Source organism: Parambassis ranga, chromosome 12, assembly GCF_900634625.1.
Source record: "Parambassis ranga chromosome 12, fParRan2.1, whole genome shotgun sequence".
In the NCBI taxonomy this organism is placed as follows: domain Eukaryota; kingdom Metazoa; phylum Chordata; class Actinopteri; family Ambassidae; genus Parambassis; species Parambassis ranga.
The window spans coordinates 7,433,650-7,455,825 of NC_041032.1; the positions used below are offsets into that span (position 1 = coordinate 7,433,650).

Sequence of the window (22,176 nt, forward strand, 5' to 3'; positions counted from 1 at the left end):
TATTAACATTCAGATTGAGAATGATTCAGAGTGATATCGAGGTGAAAGTCAGCTGGGTGTTAATGGGGAAAGTACATTCATGGTTCAGAAAGAGCATGAAGCAAACAATGATTCAGCTGATTTAATATGTACTTCTATTACTGTAAATATGTAACCACTGTGAACCATACATTTATTTGTTTATTCTCAAAAATCTGTTGACAAAGTGGTTTAATTAGATTTTCTAGAACATTTGGTGCCAGACAAGTTTCTATGCTGCTTATTTCTCCTTGAGTTAGTGTCTCAGTAAATTCCCAGCGGAGTATTTATAGGCTGTGATGATTTACACCTGTATCACCCATCACAGCAACACAGAGCACAGTTATCTCTGCCTCCAGGATGAATCTCATCTCTGCTCTCCCTGAACAAACTCAGAGAGCACAGATGACTTTGCTGTCATCAATTTGCATATCAATCACTTGATTGCTGCACATCTATTCATTGACCTTTTCTTCATGCCGCATCTGTTATTCATGGATATTTGTCAGATCCATTGTCTCTTCAGTATGTCTTAGATCATTGAACTCATCATTATTAATGCCTGGCAATATTCAACATTAGCTTTAGCATAGCCTGCTTTTACAATTTAACATAAGTGTGCGTACAGATAGGTATTTTCATATCAACTGACTATTGGAAGGAAGTGAATCTGATGTGACTCACTGGCTGTTTCTGGGCAGATTTCTCTAGATGTGCTGGCAGACATGGGTCACGAGGAGCTGAAAGAGATCGGCATCAATGCTTACGGTCACAGACACAAACTCATCAAGGGCATCGAGAGGCTGCTGGGAGGCCAGCAAGGTCAGTAAACTCAGAGACAGACAGACACACACTTACAGCATTAAGATTAACCTGGGCAGATTCAGCAGTTTATATCTATTGGCTTTATCAGCAGAAGGGTATTCAGTCATTTTCAGATTATGTTAAAATTAAATGTTAGGTTATGAAATGAAAAAGCATGTGGTTCAGACAGATTTCCACACACCTATCAATTTGATATGCAGGTAACAAGCTTAGCGTGGGGGAAAAAACAATTTGGACCGATTAATTCCCAGATTACATGTCCTCCTGTCAATAAAGACATCTGCCCTTACACTGAAATTCAGTCCAGATTATTTGTTTAGAGTTAGTGATTCAGTTTTAAACCACCAAACTGTTCACTCACAAACTTTTTTCTTACTCCCAAAGTCTAATCATTTAAAACTGTAACAGGCCATTTTAAATGTCAAACCTGTGTGGGGAAAACTATATCCTGAATTGTTAGAAATGCTATCCACACTTTATGATTAAACATAACAAAGCCTCACATTGGCTGAGATTACAAATAGTCCGGATATCTTAAAGGTCAGTGTCATCACTTTAAATTCGTGTTTTTACAGGGGCAAACCCGTACCTGACGTTCCACTGCTCCAGCCAGGGCACCGTGCTCATCGACCTGGCGCCGGACGACAAGGAGTTCCAGTCTGTGGAAGAGGAGGTACGCAAACACACCTTTACACACAACTTACACAGACATTTTCTGTAGGAGAATATATACATTTAAATGTGTGCCTGAGCATTATCAGTCATTTCTGCCATCTGGTTAAAGACACACAGTGTCACCACAGATACAGATTGAACATAGCCTCTGTGTCAGTAACTGCTCCACTGACTGTAATGCTCTTGTAAATGAGCAGCAGTGATTGAAGAAGACAGCAGAATGAGCAAAAATTAATGAGAACCGTCAGATCTTAACAGAAATTTAACAGGTAATTTCAACTGTAATTCTTACTTCAAGATTTGAAAAATGACTTACCTCAGGCCTGCACTTTGCTTTAGAAACAGTGGTACAGTAATGTGTGCAGTAATCCCTCCTTTCTTCCTCACAGCTACAGAGCACGATCAGAGAACACCGTGATGGAGGCAACGCAGGCGGAGTCTTCAGCCGCTACAACATCATTAAGGTGTGAACACATGCAGATAGCAGTTAACTTTAATCTGGATAATAAATAAGGAGCTTATGTTACTTTAACACTTGGTGTCATCCCTTCTTCTGTTCCTCCTCGTGGCTGCAGATTCAGAAGGTCGTGAATAAGAAGCTACGAGAGAGATACGCACACAGACAGAAGGAAATTGCAGATGAGAATCACAACCACCACAATGAGCGCATGCTTTTTCACGGTAAGTCAATACAGATGATAAAACATAGAACAGCATGGAGGCCATGGAGATGTATGCATAAGATCAGGCACCACCCCTGCTGGCAGAAGTGTTTTTGATTAAGTCCTCCCCTGCAGCTTTGGTCACTTTCTCTTAGCTGACGGAAGGAAAGTACAGTTTGGTCTTGTGCATCGAGGTTCAGAAATTTGCGTGCTCCGAGGTTACCTCCGCTTTAAACCGCAATGTTTTCAATCCAGCAGCCCGACTGTAAGCTTAAATGAGTCTCATTAATCTTCCGCCCCTTTCAACCTCGCGGCTTGCTTCCAAACACAAGCCGCAGGACTGCAGCCCCGCTCAGCTTCTTTAAAACTTTACACACTGTGGAGTAGAAAATCCCAAGATGGGTTCTCTGATGCTTGACACTTCTAAGATCATAGATTTTTCCTGTGATAATACTGAGTCAAATAATGTCTAGAGTCATTTTTGAATTGGTATTATTATTTCTGATACAGGTTCCACTGTCTGAAGCCGTTTGGTCCTTACAGAAAATGTCCCTATTTTTAGTGTGATTAACATAATTGCATCTTCTCCCACTTTTCTCCTGCCAGGCTCTCCCTTTATCAATGCGATCATCCATAAGGGCTTTGACGAGCGTCACGCCTACATCGGAGGTATGTTCGGCGCGGGCATCTATTTTGCAGAGAACTCCTCGAAAAGCAACCAGTACGTGTACGGGATTGGTGGAGGAACAGGATGTCCTACACATAAAGACCGATCCTGTTACGTGTGTCAAAGGCGAGACATGAGATTCATTTACCTTTTCTCCTCAGAAGCCTCAGAATTTTTTTTTTTTTTTTTTAAAGATGATCATTAACCTTTGTGTGTCTTTGTGCCTGCAGACAGATGCTGTTCTGCAGGGTGACGCTGGGTAAGTCGTTTCTTCAGTTTAGTGCGATGAAGATGGCCCACGCTCCACCCGGACATCACTCCGTTATAGGGCGACCCAGCGTCAATGGGCTGGCGTATGCAGAGTACGTCATCTACAGAGGAGAGCAGGTCAGCACACAAACATGCACAACACTTTTGTAATTAAAATTTTAAGTTATCTCATGGTCAGATGGTATTACTCACTCTTGCTTTCATGTATTCTTCATTCTTAGGCTTATCCAGAATACTTGATCACCTACCAGATTGTGAAGCCGGAGAGTTTGGCCGCGCCTGCTGCCACCGCTGAGCAGAAGTCATAAAACACAGCTGGTTCCAGACTGTAATGGAGATTAAGACTCATATGAGAGGACTAGAAACATTTCAAACCTCAGACTTAAAATTTAAATCTCCAGGGTTTGAAGTATGTGTCGACTGGGCAAGAGATGACCCTCAGAAACTGAAGTCCTGAATGTGTTGAAAAGGAGGATGAAGAGACGGTGTCTTTTAGTTTTGGGGTACAATACCTGTCCAGTCCAAAGCAGCCGAGATAGCAACATTTTTTTCGGTTATTAATTGGTTGTGGATGCGTACCAGTAAGCTAATTTGCAGACTTGATCTAGAAATTAAATTAATTACCACAGAACAGTCCAAACCCAAACACCTTTTTGCACTGCTCATGTATAATATGTTGTTTTAATATCATGTCCTTTTTTGGCTTTGTGCATCATCCTTAATAACAAAACAACACCCATAGGACACTTCCAGAGGCAGAAAGAACAGAACCACAGCACATTTTATGTTTCAGCTTGCCACATTTTAACCAGTGTGGCTAACTCAGAACGAGATACTGTGAAATGCGCGTGAACACAGATCAATAAAAGAGATTACTGTGGACAAATTCCCCAGGAGTCAATAAGCAAGAAGGCTAACCATACACTACACTATACACTGCTGCTACTGTCCAAAGAGGGACCATCCATCTTTTACAGCCACCAGACCGACCAAACATCATGCACATTCACTGACCATTGTTAATACCACATAAAATGTAAAGGGATATTTGGTCCAACATCTAAGAAAACATTGGCTCAGGCAGCCTGGATGTTTACTAAAACTTTCCATGTTTTTATCAGAACCACAAATGATTGTCGCCCAAAAAGACAGAAGATAAAAGTCAAGTTTCTCTGAGGTTTTCTTATGTAAAGGAAGAACTGAATGTATGAAGTCAAAGTTCTGATTTGAGGGGCAATTCTCCTTAAATTCACAGATTCACACAGCTCATCTACACTCACATCTTTAGCATTATTTTGTATGTTATTGTCTCTAAGATGGGCCCACATTCACCCTGTGTGGTTGTTTACATGAACCTGCTGCCTTCTCGCCCCTTTCTGCTCTGACTAATAGCCACTGATGCTCCCTAGTGGTACAATGAAGAAACTGTCTGTTTGTGCTGCCGAGCTGAAAGGTGCATCTGAAGTAGTAAATATCAGGAGAGCATTTATGTACGTTTTACAAAGCTGTTTGTCGAATTCTGAGCCATATTCCATTTGTGTTGTCTGACCTTCATCTTTTTATTTGATGTTTTTTTAAACTTTTATACTCCTGAATTCTGAATGTGAAATGTTTCACTCTATTGATATTTATACAACCAGATATCTGCAGGTTGACTGACTGACTCACCCACCATATACAAATGTCATGAGCACTCCTCACATTTTTCTGTTTATTATTATAAATTATGTTAAATAATGTCACTGCACATTACATGGGACCACGCACGATTTGAGTTATTTAGTTGTCACGTCTGATGTCTGTCAGTAGCACTGGTTGTATTTGAGCAGAAAACTGATGACACCTGACTGCTTGTTTTTACCTTGACTTTGCAGCAAGCAAGGTTTATCCCAATAATATAAACTATATGACACATTTCAGAAAAAAACGAATCAGTTAAAATTGGTGTAAATAAACAATGACTGAAGCAGGGATGAGGAAAAAACGTCATGTCGAAATGTCATCAAATGGAAAATTCAAGTTGCTGCTGTCATTATAAGGCCCCTATGTAAAGTTTTCTTCACAACAAACAGGTCTGTTTTATCACCTTTTGTTCTCCCTGATCAGCCTCAGCACACTGGATTCAGGTGATTGGTACATCACTGTTGGCTCTTTTGGTTTCTACAGAACGTGTGGAGTTTACAGCATTGACCTCATTAAGGTCGGCGGCACTGTGTGATTTATCATCACAGAGCGTTGTTTTAATTTAGACTGTAAATAAACTCCAGATGGGCCTTTTATCGGCTCTTTTATGGATGATTTTTTTTTCTTGGAAAGACTTTTCAAAGACTTTTTTTATGTGATAACTGTTCGAGTTATGTTCTAGCTGGTCTGTTTATTTGACTCAAGGGCCAGTCAGCCATCTTGTTGTAAATAGTATGGAGGGGGTGTGTGTGTGTGTATAAAGTCAATCCATACTTCACTTTCTGATCTGCCTTCGACTGAAAACTACCAATATAATTAACACATTTCCTCAGTTGTTTGACCTCCTGTTGTACAGAGCTGCCAATCAACTAACTCACAGAACAGAAACGACTTCACTCCTGTACAGAAGAAAATCCTTAATAAAAGAATTTAAAGTGTCTTCTTTGTGTTGGAATTCAGTTTACTTGTGAGTTACTACACAGGAAAATACAGCTTTGAATGAGCCACAATGCTGCCACCACTGAGCCAGCTAACTTTTTAACAACACAGCCGTCATTGTGTTTGAAACAATAGGCACTGACTCCTCAGCCCGCCCCACTGGGCAGATCTATTACAAAACTCTCACAAATCATCAGCTAAAAACTACATTTATTAATGCAACACTATTCTAACTACAGTATTGAGTGTGTTTTCTGTAGGTTAATGGTATCACCAAGTCTGAAACAATCCAAAACCATTTTAATGCTAGTGCAGCTTCACACTGTAACATACAAATTTCCCCACAAGAGGTCAGTCTGCTAACTGTGAAAGGGACAGTGTCACTGAGAAATTATAAACATATGAAGAGGAGGATTTTTTTTTCTCTTCTATTGGAATCTAAAGGTTTATTTGAAATTTTTCCAATAATAAAATAACACTATTAGGGCTACTATAATAACAATAACCAGACATAGATAGTAGCTACTACCTATGCACTGTGGTGTAGATCAGTCCAAATAATTTTTATCCAGCAGACTGCACAGCCAAAGGTTTTTTTTTTTTTTTTTTTTTTTAATTTGTAAGGTTATCTCTCACTTCACTAACACTTTCACTAACATAATATCAGCTTATCATCATAACCAAGTGGCTCAAAACCCCACACCCTAAAACTAATAAAAACCCTAATGATATATATATATATATATATTTTAAAAAGTATGTAAAGAAATTAATTTAATTATTGGGTCCATTTTTAGCCTTTCTGAAGTTAAATATATAGCCTATAGGTTGTTTTCATGCTTTACTCTTACAAATCTATGCAAAAACAAACAAACAAACATGGAAAAGGGCCAGGATTTAGTATGACCGAATAATTGCCGGTATCATTTTTTCTCTGTGACACTAGTCTATTTGTGACTAATGAGAGGGAATCACCAGGCATTAACCAGCTGTCATTCACAGAGTGCTGTTTCCCCTGAAAATACTGTACTGAAAATCTGTATATCTGAGAGACACGTAACAAAAACCTCTTCAACTGCAGCCAAACAAAACTGATGCAGTTTCTCCCTGCTTTGTTGCACCTTCATGATATCATATTTATGCTGAATGAGAGCAAGTGCATGTCATCACCAGAGGATGGCGCTGCACGCTAATATTCAAAAGAGTAGCAAATAAAGGTGATCACTCACTGTCTGGTACAGCAGCCTGATGTCACCGGGATTCTCCCGGCAATTGGGATGAGATGCCGTCCACACAGCGCGTCCTCTGGCCGGCAAACAACACACAGTCTTCCTTTTATTTTAACAGACTTCCCCGCTTCAGTTTGTGTTTTTACAACTACTTCGGTAAACTGCTAGTCAGCAACCAAAACGTGAACAAAGAAGGGGTTTTTAACAACGTAGAGTAGCTGCAGTCCTTTAACTGGCGCCACGCAGTTCAAAAGTTTGTCTCTTCCCCGACTCCCACTTCCGGTAATCAGCTAAATGCACTATGATGGGCGGGGACAAGCGGCGGCAGCCATGTTTCTTAAAGAGCCCCTACCATACATATTATAGCAGCGGTCTGCATGAATACATGAACAAAAACAAGAATTTTATAGCCTTAAATTCTGTAAGTAATGTATTAAGAGCCGCTGTCATTATGAAGCGACACTTGTGATGTCATCAATATTTGATTATATGAATCGTTAATTGATCCCAGAATGCCATTGACACATTTGTGAATACTGGTGATTGGTTTTTAAATTCACTCACTCACAAATACACAAAACCAGATACAAGTTAAGTAAGAACATTGTTTATTCAACAGTGGATTCTCAGTAATAAATAAATGCACAGATCATTCATTCCACAATAAAATCCAGGTGAAACTGTTTTGTTTTTTTCTCTATATATATATTTATATAAACGTCCAGGTGGTGGATTGATATTGCCATAATGGGTGATCGGACAGAGACACAGTCAATAAGAGATGGACTAACACAGAGAGGCAGACGAACAGACAGACAGACAGACAGATACAGACCACATAAATGTGTACAGTATTGCATTTTTCACTGATTGGCTCTTCTCTCTCTCTCTCTCTCTCTCCATGATGTGCAAATCATAAATAACAAATACAGTATTGCATCACTTCAAAGTGCTACAGAGATGGGGGCTGACAATCTCAAAAACAGAAATTATTGTTTTGTTTTGTGTGTATGTGTGTGTCTGGATTTAAAAGCCCCGGTGATTGGATTTTTTTTGCCTGTACTGTATGTCCATCCATGTGCTGAATAAATACAAATCTCAAATTGTGATGAAGTAAAATGATGTTTTCTTGTGTTGTCCTAAAAATGTTGTTGAATGCATGAATTAAAAGTGCTATACTATATCATGTATTTTGTGTATTTGCATTTTTTAACATTCTTTTTCATTTGAATGTCTATTTCAGCCCTGGGGGGAATTTTGCAGACAGTCTGCCGACAAAAAAAGAACTCAGAGGGACAGAATCTGCACTGCATGTGGTTAAAACGCTTTTAGAAGTCTGACCAACATTCAGTGATCTGTTATCTAGCAGCTACAAAAAGAAGAAGAGCACTACACTGTTAAAAAAAAACATGGGATACCTTTATGAAGAAGGCACGAACATCTGAAAGGACCAACAGCCAGTGGTGATGCACATTTTAGCCCATTATAGTATCTAAAACAATCATTTTTCTTTTCTCAAAAGGTTTGATTTTGGAAATAAGAATACATGATTCATAATGGATTAAAAAAGCCACCAGCACGGTCCTTTAAGTAGTTACTATCCTCCTGGGCTACTGTGCTATAATATCTGCACGCCGTTTTGCATCTCTTTTCCAGCCCTTTTACCCAAAATGACCTTTTTTTGTGTGTGTGTGTGTATCAGGGGCCTTGCAGAGGGGTTTCCCAATCTAGGGCCCTGGCCTTTATTTAGCATCTTATTTTATTTATTTAGCCTCTTCAGTGCAGAGTGGACGAGCGGAAGATGAGAGGCAGAGATGAGAGGATGAGGAGGAGGGAAGGAGGGGAGAATTATAAAAGGATGAAAAGGAGATGAGAGGAAGGTGTGTGTATGTGTGTGTGTGATGGCGGGGGCAGAGAGAGGAAGAGGACGTATGAAAGACAGGAAGCTCCGGTCGGATCGCCAGCAGAGCACCTGTCACTGAAGAGGCTCCTGCTTTCTATCACCGTCTCCTCCCCTCTTTTTTCCATCCATCTCTTTTGTCTGGCAACAGGAGGGACACCCAAAGGGGAAAGAGCGGGTGCTTAAAATTCCTCCTTCCTTCCTGTGTCCATCTCCTCTCCTAAAGACCTGTCGTTTCCATAGCAACAGCCCCTGTCTTCATACTGAGCTTATTCAGTCAGTAGTCATGAATGTGTGTGTGAGTGGGAGAGAGGCAGAGAAAAAGAGGGAGAGAGAGAGTTTTGCTGTCGCCTCTCTGTATCAGTGTGCCTCTGTGCGTGTTGTTGTTTTCAAGGAAGATGGTGTATCTTGAGTAAACATCAGTCCAACACTCCATCTGAACATGAATAAAAAGTCATTTAAAACCAGTTCATTTTTGGTCAGTCCGAAGAAATCTTGTTTTAAAATGGAAGGAGCGTTGGCTGGTTTGTGAACTTTAAAAAGTTTTTTTTTGTCAGTTCAGAATCAGGCACCGTGTCGCTTCTCACCTTCCCACCCTGGAAGCATGTACATACTGTGATGGTCTCTACGACCGTCAGCTCCACTAGCCAATGGCAGCCCAGCCTGTGCTCACTTAGTCTCAGCGGAACAGCCGTGATCGACTGTTCATCAGCAGCCGGGGGATGTTGTGATGGGACTGTGATGCAGGTAGGCGGGGTTCACCACAGAAACCGGGAAGTTAAAGATGAATGGAGAAGAGGGCGTGGCCGTCGTTGAGTTGGTGGTTGTCGTCGACTTGGGTCCGAGCAGCGGGCTTGCTGTGGCGGCCGCTTCTGCGGCGCATGAGGTGGCGAGGAGCTGCGACTCGAACTGCAGGAGCTGTCCCATAAAGCTGAAGTTGGGAGAGATAATGCTGCGGCGTCGGCGTACGAACTCGAATGCTTCGTCCAGACGCACCCGTTTCCTCTTCATCAGGTAGGCCAAGCAGATGGTAGCGGAGCGGGAGATCCCAGCTTGACAATGGACCAGAACTCGCCCACTGGAATCCCGCACTGAATCTAAAAAAACAGACAATATGAGATTTTTAATATATAATCCATTATATAAGCATTTCCATAAGTCAAGGTTGTTGGTTTCAGTTTATATTAAAGGACCAGTTTGTGGAATATTATGGCCTCTAGTGGTGAATTTACAGATTGAAACCAGTTTATTAACCCTTTCCTATTTAAAAATGGCTCTTCTTTAAGCTAACAGAAAATAAAACATTACACAATCTTGTATAAATAAAACTATTCCTATTCAAAGATTCCCCTGAATTCTGCATACTGGTACTTTAAATGTAAAAGAAGCCTGAGTTGAATTCCCTTTATAGCTGCAACTAGATTATTAATCTAATGGTTTCTGCTTCTCCAATATGGTTCTTTTAATCTGGACATTTTTGTTTTACACCTGAGAGAACCATCAGTTTTCAATCACTATTCAGCACAGACACACATTCACACCAACAAACCAAGTTACCAAGTATTCTTAAACACAACAGATGCACAGTGGCGCTGTGCTTCATTTCCTCCCCCCCCCTCCCCCCTGCACAGTCAAACCCGCTAACTAACCCCAAAGTGAGAAAGCAGCAGATCACGTTGAACTGAAACACACAAGTGCAAAATTTGAGTCATCAGTCTCTCCTTCACACATTCCCCCCTCTGTCCTATTTATGCTTCTGCCTCGAGATGCATGCTAAAACTTCATTACTGATAATAAAAAGATTTTAGGTAATAGTTTGATTAAACCATTTACAGTAATTCAATTTCCCATAACATTTTGCATCATTACTTGCACAGTCAAGATAATGGAGGTAATTTATGGGTTTTTTTAAAAAAAAATACATATGATGATGAATTAAATCTAATCTTTCTATGGCCTTGCCTCCAGTTGGATATAAAAATTAAAACTCAAACTCTTGCAGATTAACAGACAAAACAAAATGATCTGTGCCGTATCTCGCTGAATCTCTTTCTTTCACACACAGACAGATTTCAGGTAACTCCACCACAGCGTCTGTTCACTCAGTAACAGTGGATGAGTCAGACTCTGGTCCCACAGCAGCTAACTATGACGCATACCAGCACCTACACACAGACACGCACACACACACACATCACAAACATACACTGGCAGCACAGAAACCACACTTTTAGTCTATACGCACAGCATGGATATGCAAAGCTTAATCTATACACACAGACACAGGATCGTGTTGCAGAGAAATTATTGATGGGAATATTTGATTACGTCATTTGTTTGGTTCTTAGGCTTTGTGTCTCTTTAATATCATGTGCAATACCTTAAAACAAGAATTTGTCAAAATCCAATGAATTCAGAGTAATTTGTCATCATCTGCCTGCTACAGTGCACAGCAGCTCTCTAAAAGCTTCTTTCTGAGAAAAAAAATCCCAAGACCAGAAGATTTGGGATGTTTGGGATTATGTCAGAGATTAATAGGAGTGTTTATTAACACAAGCATGGGTGAGCCACTTTAAAAAAAAAAGAAATTCTAATGACATCAACAAATAATACAAAATAAGATTCAGTTTTACTGACAAATTGTGTCAACTGAAAAATATTCCAGGATTTTAATAATTTGAAAACTTGGATTAATTTGCCAACTAACTTGAGATTAATTAAAGGATTTATCGGGAGATTAATGAACACAACTTCAGAAGCAACAAAATATTCCACCAAATAATTTTAGTTAAAAACCGCATAACACACAACACACAAAAAAAGCACAATGACAAACACACACACATGCATGTCACACACTGACCTATGAACTCGATAGCCTCCAGGAACCAGCAGCTGATGTCCTCTTTGTGGTTGTCCTCCACAGGGATACATTTGTACTGGTAAGTCCCCTCAAAGTGGTTGGGACAGTCAGCGGACACATTCAGCAAGGCAGAGATGCCAATGGCGTCCAGAACCTCCTTCTTTGAAGCGTGGAGTGCACTGCCAAGGTAAAGGAACGGAAGGATCTCAACCGGACCACCCTGGATAGAGAGAACAGATGGGAGTATGATAATTAATTCATTTGTTTCTCAATTAATCAGCAGTGAAGACAGATTCCCTCTATTTATTTCACTGCACTACATCCTTTGACCCAAGTCGGCCATGTTGGAAAGACATAAATGTAAGCCAGCATACACGATGACACGAAGAAGACAAAGAACCCACTGTGTTAGTTAGCAGCAGAGGTCAGACACCAGATGACTTCAACATAAGGCGTGACCCCGCTTAAATATTTTGTTAATCACATCAGCCACGCTCCTCATCGGACAGGAGCAGCTTATTATCTGTGTGAATAATGCAAACTCATTCGATATGGGCCATTTAGTTTGTCAGAATCTGTTTGCAGCAGGGTTACTTTCACATATGGAAACACACACATCTCACTGCAGGGGCCGATGTGTCTGATCAACGTGCTGAAGTCTACAGCAGGAGGACGTTTTGCCTTTTCTCTCATGCAAACAGAGCAAAAACGCAGTAATATGTCAGTTTGACTCAGGGATGTGTGTTTGCAGCTGCTACTGTGTAAGTGCTGCTGCTCAATGCACACAGGAAGAGTGTTAACGGAGGACATAAACGGAAGAATCTGAAGGGCCATAAAATATCTGGGTTAGGTGTTTTTTTTAAATCATATCAAATATGATTTCATTAAATCATAAATGTACACACATGCTGGTGGGGAAAATATATTTGTACCCAGTGTATAAGTGGAGGTGCTGTTTCAATTTTATTTGGACTGAAAGGTCAGCCAGTCGGTAGTCCATATACCGGTAGTGCCACTTATTGACAAGAGCTGTGTCTGTTTATGTCACTGCTGCTGACGAACTCAGTACTAACACAGCGTCAGGAAATGATCAATACTGCTAAGAGATGTAATGTGAGAGTGGGGGTGGAAGAGAGGGAAACAGAGAGAGGGACTCGGCTTCTCACGCCGCTACTAGAAGTTGCAGTATTCTTCAAATTGAAACAAAAAAAAAGTAAAAACATTTGCATGTGACAGCACGGCAAGCATTTTTCGTAGAAATCACACACACACACACACACAGTCACTGAGTTTGTCTGTGTCTCCTCCCCTCTTGCGTTCCGGGGGAATTTGAGCCAAAAACACATGTGACCATGAGCATTGCATCAAATCTGCCAGGCTCAAAGACAACACATCACTGACCAACAAAAACAAGGCCACACAGGTCACAGGAAGTGATGCACATGTGAATCAATGGTAACTTTCCACGCCAGCTCATTAGAGGGTAGATGACTGATTTAAACAATAATTAATTACATTTTCACAACACTTTTTGCTGGTATGATCTGGAAGCCACATTTGAGGATTTACACAGGAAGTGTGGTTGAGAGAACAGTTGTGTTTGCACTCTGGGGCCTCAGTGTGTCAAACATAAGACCGACTGACAGTTTACCAATCAGGATATTAATTTATATATTAAATATCATTCTTAAAAGTTATTGCCTGTGTTACACCACCAAACACATGATATTCCTGCAGTTACTGTTTTGGATGAGGTTAGATTTAGTTACCTGGTCATTGTGTGGCGTTCCGCACGATGAGCAGGAAGAGTCGATGCTAGACTGGCTGGTGAGGGACGGTAAGGATTTGTTTTTTAAACAGAACTCTGGATACTCTGTGAAAAATCTGTCATATCCACCTATAATAAAGAGAGAGAGAGAGAGAGAGCGGGGAGGAAGAACATCAGTATCAACAACTGTTTTATTGTAAAGCACGGCAGATTAAATCCGCAACAGACTGGATAAACATTACAGAAATTGAAGCTATCTTTAAGGCCCGAATGCATTAAAAACATCACAGATGTATATGCAAAGGAAGCACAATCTGCACCAGGATGTTCTCTATTAAACCGACCCCTGACCTACTCTGTTCTGTGTCTACTAGCAGTGGATTTGAAAAACAATTTTCATCATCCCTCTGCTTTTACTTACACATCTGCAGCTTGACCGCTCGCCCTCCACACCTCAAGTATCAAATCAGATTTAGTAGGAAATGACATCTTTATTGCACTGAATGGCATCTGCATCATTAGGATGCACACGAGGGAAAAAAAATAGAAAGTGCGCCACAGCTTGCAGCAGCTTTGCTTTTCAGATTCCCCTGCAGTCTAAATATGAGGTGGTGGTGGGGGAAAGAGAAATCGAGTTTTCGAGATTTTACTGCATCCCATCAGAAATTTTACACAGAGGGCTACTTATGAAAAAAAAAAGGTCATGTGTGTCCTGTTAAGTCCCTCCGGTTTGATGTGGCTTCTACGCATCAGCATTACCTCATTCTATCAGCTCACAGTCATTGGTTCTGTGTGTGTAGCTGTGAGTGAGTGTGTGTAGCTGTGAGTGAGTGTGTGTATCCTTACAAAAAATACACAGGGGCATGGAAATAATTTTTCATTATAAGCCAATAATATTAATATCTATCAATCCATATAGTGTTTTTATTATTGGATCTGATTTTAAGTCTCAATGGGAATTATTAAATGATAACTAAATAAAATAGTAGAATATTCTAAGTAAATATGAGTAAATTCCAATTGCTATTATTCTATTTTTCCTGATTTTTGTGCTTATAATTTTGACATTTTAAGCATTAACACTGATTAAAACATAACTTGAATCCTGAACCATAAAGAGATGGTGTACCTTTGAGCAGGTATACGTCTGTGCCCGAGGCGTCCCTACACAGCGCGTTGAGCACCAGAGCCAAGGTGCTGTCCTCCTTCACCATGTCCGAATCCGGAGTCCTCTCATCGTACAGCACCACGGCGGAGTACATCCCACAGCGCAGGCGGCCCCGCACCTCCTCATCCCCGGCCAGTATCTGGTCCAGCCTCAGCACGGAGCCCTTTGCCCTGCGGCGGACGATAGTGTTACAGCGGGCGTTGACGGCGCCCCGGATGTGGCCGGCGCTGAAGGCGAGGAAGGAGCGGCAGTCCAGTAGCAGGCACTTAGCGCTGTCGTCCTTCAGGAGCCGCTTCAACACCGAGCAGTCCATCTCGCACAGATCCTCCATGGTATCGGGCTGTGTGTGTGTGTGTAAATATACTTCACTGTGGTCAATCTTTTCTCTCCCACCTCTCTCTGTGCTCCCACCACACTTCAAACCTGGAGAAGGCGCGGGGGTCCTGCTGTGGATTCCCTGTGCGCCTCTCCTCTATCCGCGCATCATGTCGCGCATTGTAACCGCACTACTGTTTATGTTCAGTCCGGTCACCTCTCCTTTCTTTCTCCCTCTGCCTGTCTGAGTGTTTCTCTTTCTCTTTTTCCTTTTTTTATGAATGGGTGCATCGCGTCACGGCGGAGGTGACGTCAACCAACAGCAGCCAATCAGAAAGTATCTAGTTTACCATGCCCTTTCCTCCTCTGTCGTTCATTCATAAAAAAAAGAGACAGACATCAATGAAAGGAAAGGCGATTAGATTGAAGATTAGAGCCCAAACAGAGGAGCTGGGCACATTGTTAGAGTAACCTTTTCCTTTGTTTAGCCTGGTAACTGTTTGTAACAGGCGTTATTGAGATCGTGAAATTCCCGCAGCCTATTAAAAAAATTCCACAGTGAAAAATACTAAAAAATCACTGTAAGTTTAAAACACAACTGTGGAATTAGCCACTGAGATTGTCAACACATTTTAGATTTTTTTTTTTTTGCTAATTGTATAATTTTTGCTAAAATAAATTCTCATAAATAAAAATATAGACCTATTATATTAAAAAAAATAAAAACTGTTGCTAGCCCTTGTGTTGTGTTGTTAAAAATTAGCAAGTAGCAAGAAGCTAAGCTACTAGCATAGCAAAGCATAGCTGACTACTATATGATTGTATTAGTGAAAAATGTGAAATGGACATAGCTGTGTCCATCATAAACACTAAACAGCTGCTTTATATATGTCATATGTATGTGGTTTCATGTAATTTACACTTCAGTACTTGAACAGCTGCTTTACCTATATCCCTCATGGCTGTGGTGGACTGCAGGTGGGAGTGCTTACGCAGTATGTGCACGCACGTGTGTGCGTTTGTATACGTCTGTGTGTGCATCTGTGTGTGTGGGTGTGTAATCCTACAAGCGGATGCAATTTGCATCTTCTATCACACAGCCTTAGTGAGCGTGCTCAGGTATTTGCATGTTGATCTCATTTCCATGGTTACAAGAGGAAAAGAGAGCAGTGCAGCAGACGATGACAGGAAGAAAATGCAGACACACTGACACAAACGGACCGAAAGCAGCTAAAGGAGACAGACAGACAGACAAAAAAATGTAATTTGTTTATGTATGGGTTAGGAGGGAAATAGTGTGTTTGAGTTACAGCTAGACAACCCATGAGAAAACTTTATGGTTTTATGATGCTTTTGAAATGTATATTGTGGTGAATATTATGTTGAATATTATTTGTGTTTAAAACAAATATTTGTACTCAGCAGTGAGCTACTACACTGTTTCCTACATTTCCCATAATGCAACTTTATGGTCTCGCTCGTCAGACCTTTTGTGCCTTTTAAAGCTTGTGAATTTTCCCTCAAGGCCAGGCAGAAATGATGACATCACTTGAATTATGTGTCAAGGTCAGAGTGACATTAGCAATTTTTCACATCTTTGCCACTCCATTGGAGGGATTGGAGTTTTAAAATATATTTATGTGATGGTAATGGTAGATGGATGATGAATACATACATGAAGAAAATGCATGCATGAACATCCTGGGTGGAAAAAGTTGGCATAAGCACTGCAGTAGGACTAAATTATAAATGAAAAGGACTGCGAATGTTAAGAGAGGTGAGAGAAGGTGAGATGGAAGACAGCGACAAGCAGAATGTGAAAGAGGAGGTAGAGATAAAAGGAGACAGAGAAGGAGAGGAGAGGAGGAAGCAAAGATGGATGACAAGACAAAGGAAGGGGTGATTACTTGCGTTGGACTGCAGCCTCTAGTCTAGTGTCCCATATTGAACACACATACACACAGACACACCATGCCGCATTACTATCAACCCTAAACAAATGCCTCCAACAGGCGGGATGGTGCTGCTGCCGTAGCAACAAGGGAATTGTGTGGGAGGGCGGAGAAAAGCAGACAGGGGGCTGTAAAGGGGATTGGCCAGAAAGTGACTCTGCGCTGATGTCATCCCTCCCTCCTTCCCTCCTCCTCCTCCTCCTCTGGTGTCCATCCATTCATCCCCTCGCATCACATCCCCCGGCTGAATGTCGTCATCTATCAATACAGTGAATGAGGAAACCAGAGAGAGAGAGAGAGAGAGGGAGAGAGACCGAAGGGGATGTCTTGGAAAACCTATCATCCTCATTCATTTATTTACTCCATCTCCCATCAGCCCTTATTATGTGTAATGCTGTACAGTAATACATGGCTGCAAATATAATAGAGACAGCTAGAGGATTGCTCTGTCCCTAACAATCAATACAGTAATAAAAGAATGTGTTTATGTAAAAGAGGAGCACAATCACATGGCAGCAAACAGCAAGGTAACAACGGCGTCAAACAATTTCCAGCTGTGCCTCAGGTCATCCATCACAAGGCCAGCTTCTCCTGTCCACACGTCAAAGTGTCCTTGAGAAAGACACTGAGTGATAGTAGCTCCTAATGGCAAGGCCAGCACCTTGAATCAAGTCTGTGTTCTCACATTTGTACACAAAACATGGAGCCAAGGCAAGAGGAGAAACGACTGGCCTAGCTCTGTCCAAGGGTCAGGCCATCACCAGCAAAAAGAGATTTAACAAATTAAAAATGCTTCGTTTGTTCTCCCCAGGTTCAGGAAAAGATCGTGGTTCAGATTAAAGCACTCATGTTACACACATTTCTTCTATCTGCTGCAAGCCCAGTCTATATAACTTCAAGAGGGTGCACAGCTATAAACAACAACTCAACTACTCTCTATTTTCTAGTGGGCTGATGAACAACCAACAGGACAGCAGGATCATTTAAACAACAATATAAACACCATAAAACACAACGCACACTCACAGACTGGTATCAGTGTGTATGATGCATACACACTCTAAATCTGTCCCTCTCTCTAATCTCATAATCCAGCGGTTAAGCCTTGACTGAGTGCTGCTACGTTTTCATGAATGAGTTTGTGTCATCTGTGAATATGAGCGTGTGTGTGCGTGACAGAGCACAGGGAGAGAGTGTTATGAGTGAGCTATAAAAAAAAGAGAATGACTACAGCATATGAGAGTAAAATTAAGACAGAGATGCTGTAAGGACACCAGAGAGAAAAAATAAATAGTAGAGGTGGAGAGAGAAAGAGGGCGGAGGAGAGGGAGAGAGAGAGAGGCAGGGTGAGTTAAGCAGCGGAAGTGGGCGAGTGGTGCCATGGGGGTTGTTACTCTGTTTGGAGCTGATCTATATTTTCTTTCAGACATGTTGATGCTCCAACTGCACAGGAAGGTTGAAATCATAAAAACACAACAGTACATTTTTCTAAACTGTTTTTTTCTTGTGTGTCAAACACAAAAGCACAGGGCAGAACTGATGTGTCTGTTAGAAATGTGACAATTTAGTGTGGATATTCACACCCTGTGAAGGCTGCAATTATAACCCATTAAATTAAACAGACACCTGTGTAGAAGAACCAAGACAAAACTACAATACAGTCAGCTCAGTATGTGGGTATGCCGAGTCTCCCATTCACTTCCTGTTGACACATTTAATGTCATGTCAGACTTTGCATACAAAACCTGCATTTACATAGGAGCCACCTTCAAATCTTTGTGTCTTTAAATAGTGTAAGAATATCATTACTATTCTGCCTTTATTTCAGATAGTTGTCCATCAAGGATGGTAGATGCTGCTATGACATCTGCAGCTTCTGAATCACTGTCTGTTTTTGGGCTGATCTAATGTTTGTCCAGAGCTGTTTGTGGAGTCTGTGTGGGTTAATGAGTAATAACAGGTCACCACCTACTTATCCACATTTCAATACAACTTACTAAACACACACACACACGCACACACAGGTCAGTGCACCCAATCCCTTCTTGTCTGGACCTCACATGCTAACCCTTGAGGCGGCTGTAGACACACACGTGCCTTATTGCTTGTTTACTCATACCAGTCTCCGTATTTGTACATTGTGTTGCCCACTTCCTTCATTCGCCTTCGACACAGACACAGTGAGTTGTGGAAATGATATGTTTATTTTTCAGTTAATCTTTTGTTTGTCTAAAGAAAACTAATGAAGAACAAATGGTGACCTAACGCACAAAACACTTACTCTTCATTTAAATGTGCCTTCATATTTTGAATAGTCAAAGCAGCACAGGATGAAACGGTGAGATCATATTCAAAGTTATTCATATTCTGCTCAAACATCAGTAATCTGGGTGTGCATGTGTGTATAGCCAAACATTCCTGTTAACGTCTATAACGTTCAAACGGCATTTTCAAACTATCCTGCTAGTACAAATATTGTGTTAGTTAATGAGAACAGGAGAGGAGTCTGTGATTATAGCCAGGAGGAAGCGCACGTTTTTTTTTCTCTTCCTGTAATAAATACTGTCTTCCAGTTTGGGCACGCATCCAATCTGCTTGCTTTAATATTTGGCAGTCTGGATAATATCAACAGGCTGGTGCTGGGATGCCAAAGACAGGTGATGATACAAGAAGTCATCATATTTGGATAACATTAAACAGAGCTTCTCTAATGTTAATGCTCACATTTGTGTAAAACGTATAGCGATAACAATGAGTAGGGATCACAAGTACGATATCTACATGGAATATGCAGAATGGAGGTGAAAGATGCTGATGCATGCAAGCTAAATAGTGTGTGTGGACAGTAAAAGAAGCACATGCCCCCATCATACCCCGCTGGCGAGGGAGGTAACACATCATGTTTGTCTAGCAAATATCACTGTATTGGTTTTTAACTGTCATTTTCATTCTCACATCTCAAGTTGGACTGAGTGATTCCTACTAATACATCTTGCATAGATACCAGTAACATGTTAGCAGCCCATCCTCATCAGGAGAACATGACATGCGGTCAACATTTTAGTCTTTGAAAATGGAAAGTGTGCACATTTCTCCGGTTGCATCTCTTTGTATTCATGGTGGCAGGGAGTCATCGCGATGGTAGCAAAAATGGCGGCCACGTGTTCCTAACCCCTTACCCTGTTTTTATGTCAGACTCTAATTAGTCATTATTTGTTTGCACAATTCAGCCATGATTAAAAACAAAACTTAGCAGCAGGAGAAACCAAAACAGGTCACAATGTCAGGGGGACTCAGACCTTGGACTCTTGAGCCCCCCCCTGCTGTGACTCCTTATTCAGAGTGCTGTGGTTGTATCATTCCCATGATGGGATGACATCTGGTAAAATATTCTGTTCGCATAAAAGTAAAATAATGTATTATAAAAATGTCAATATGTTCCAGTAGGAGTTGTAGAGCAGCATGACTGATAGTCCACAGGATAAGGATGCATGTTCACAAAGTTCACAAACTATGTATGATAAGGGTCAATATCCGGGATAAAGAAACAACAATCAATATTCTGTGGTTCAAGTATTTCGGTGCCAACAATTAGAACATATTAATGATCTTTTAAAAAAAATGTTTTTCATTTTTTATTCTTTACAACAGGATCAGCCGTTTTCAGTGTGTTTGTGAATGAATGACTGAATGAATGGAGGATTATCTGCAGTTCAAACAAAGCACGACTTGTGTGTGTCTGTCAGTCTGTTGACATTCACAGTCACAGGGATTAAAGACAGGAAACAAACTGATGAGTCCCTTTCCACATCTGCACACACACACACACACAGGCTCCATACAGTATGGCCCTTTACTTTTGCTGTTGGTAAACAAACCGTTCATTTAAGAATATGGATAATTAAACAGCGCTCAAACACACAATCTTGCACCCCATTCGTTAGTAAATGTGTGTCTGATCTGACACGCTTTCTGACGTCATCAGTCTGTCATGTTTTTGTTTGAGAGACTGTGACAGAGCCAGAAACTGTGGTTACTAAGGCAACGAGCAGGGCAAATACGACTGGCAATGACAGGTAGAGACGCACAAACACATATGTGCACACACTCACAAGTATATCAGTAAGTGTAATACTCCTGAAGCTCGCATATAAAGTGAATCAAACTGAACTCCTGTTGACCCATGCCTCATATAAAGTGCTCTTTTTGTGTATATTTTTTTTATCTGAAAACACGGCAGAAGAAGAGGAGACGAGAGGGTGGTGGTGGTGGTGGGTAGGAGGAGATGAATGGGGGAGGAATGAGAGGAAGCGGAGTGTCCTTGTTAATGTGACATAGTCACATTTAAGTGATTGAATTTCCTCTGTGTGAGTGTGCGTGTTTGTGTGTGAGTCAATTGACCAATTGCTTGACAGCCAACATGAGTGGAGTTACACAATGCAAAGCAGAGACATTTCCCTCCTCGCCTCCCTCTGATACCCGCTGGAGACTCAAAATGAATCTAGGGGCTCGAGTGGTTATCACAATTTGCCACAGCACAACACAACTGAATCACACTGTGGAGCAAGTGCATGTCAAGCTCGCTCCTCCTGCTGGCTTACTGTTCTCGTGTCTTACTCATATGTACAAAATATATAAAAGTCAAGATGAAATGTACGATTTTTACCGACCTCTTAACATTTACACCGGTAAACTGTCTTCTGTTTTTACACCTACACACCAAATTGATTTTTATAGCCTCACTACCACAGGGTAAATTTTGACATTAAAAATCTGCTTGTGGCATGTTGAGGAATTGGACTTGCAGCTGGAAGATAACAAATCTGAATCCACGGAGCGATAAAAATACTAAGACGATGGAGGCGAGAGCTGCAGAATCATGGCTCTGATGTAAGTGTTTTATTTTTAATGCTATGAATCAATGTTGTTTTTTCCAGCGCATACTGTCTAAGAAAAACCCACAGTGGTGTATAGGGCACCACTGAATCACCATGCAGAGAAGAGTTGATGAAAAGGTCATTGACGACTGTTTTCATAACCACATTTACATTCTGGGAAATCAAAGATATGGTGTCTTCAAATACATATCTATATTAGGCTAATCCGCTGCTAAACTAAGATATATATCATCCTGGGAATCATTAGCAATTGACATATACTGTATTAATGTGTAGCTTGATGCTATGGTGACAAGGTATAAAAACTGCACATGCATCTTAATTTAATTTCAGTAGTATTAAAA

At 41.0% G+C, this 22,176-nt stretch overlaps 2 protein-coding genes and 1 long non-coding RNA gene across 4 annotated transcripts in view; 1 reads left to right on the top strand and 2 right to left on the bottom strand.

The window, feature by feature from the left end:
* LOC114443454 (poly [ADP-ribose] polymerase tankyrase-1) overlaps nt 1–5,739 on the top strand; it is a 56,096-nt gene extending 50,357 nt beyond the window's left edge. For both annotated transcript variants that reach the window (XM_028417492.1, XM_028417493.1), the window contains 7 exons: nt 720–840; nt 1,419–1,516; nt 1,908–1,982; nt 2,094–2,199; nt 2,787–2,973; nt 3,078–3,234; nt 3,339–5,739. In XM_028417492.1, the coding sequence (XP_028273293.1) occupies nt 720–840; nt 1,419–1,516; nt 1,908–1,982; nt 2,094–2,199; nt 2,787–2,973; nt 3,078–3,234; nt 3,339–3,425 (831 nt within the window). In that variant the 3' untranslated portion in view covers nt 3,426–5,739. The remainder of the gene's footprint in view (nt 1–719; nt 841–1,418; nt 1,517–1,907; nt 1,983–2,093; nt 2,200–2,786; nt 2,974–3,077; nt 3,235–3,338) is intronic.
* Nucleotides 244–7,231, bottom strand: LOC114443456 (uncharacterized). Its single transcript, XR_003671445.1, has 7 exons — nt 6,969–7,231; nt 3,366–3,443; nt 3,054–3,218; nt 2,046–2,117; nt 1,835–1,966; nt 1,433–1,502; nt 244–758 (listed from the first exon to the last, which is right to left on the bottom strand). It is a non-coding gene; the product is annotated as an uncharacterized LOC114443456 (long non-coding RNA).
* Nucleotides 7,232–7,559: 328 nt separating this feature from the next.
* Nucleotides 7,560–15,231, bottom strand: dusp4 (dual specificity phosphatase 4). Its single transcript, XM_028418576.1, has 4 exons — nt 14,629–15,231; nt 13,501–13,628; nt 11,732–11,951; nt 7,560–9,965 (listed from the first exon to the last, which is right to left on the bottom strand). The coding sequence occupies exons 1-4, from the start codon at nt 14,996–14,998 to the stop codon at nt 9,577–9,579; spliced, it is 1,107 nt and encodes a 368-aa protein (XP_028274377.1). The 5' UTR covers nt 14,999–15,231; the 3' UTR covers nt 7,560–9,576.
* Nucleotides 15,232–22,176: the final 6,945 nt, after the last annotated feature.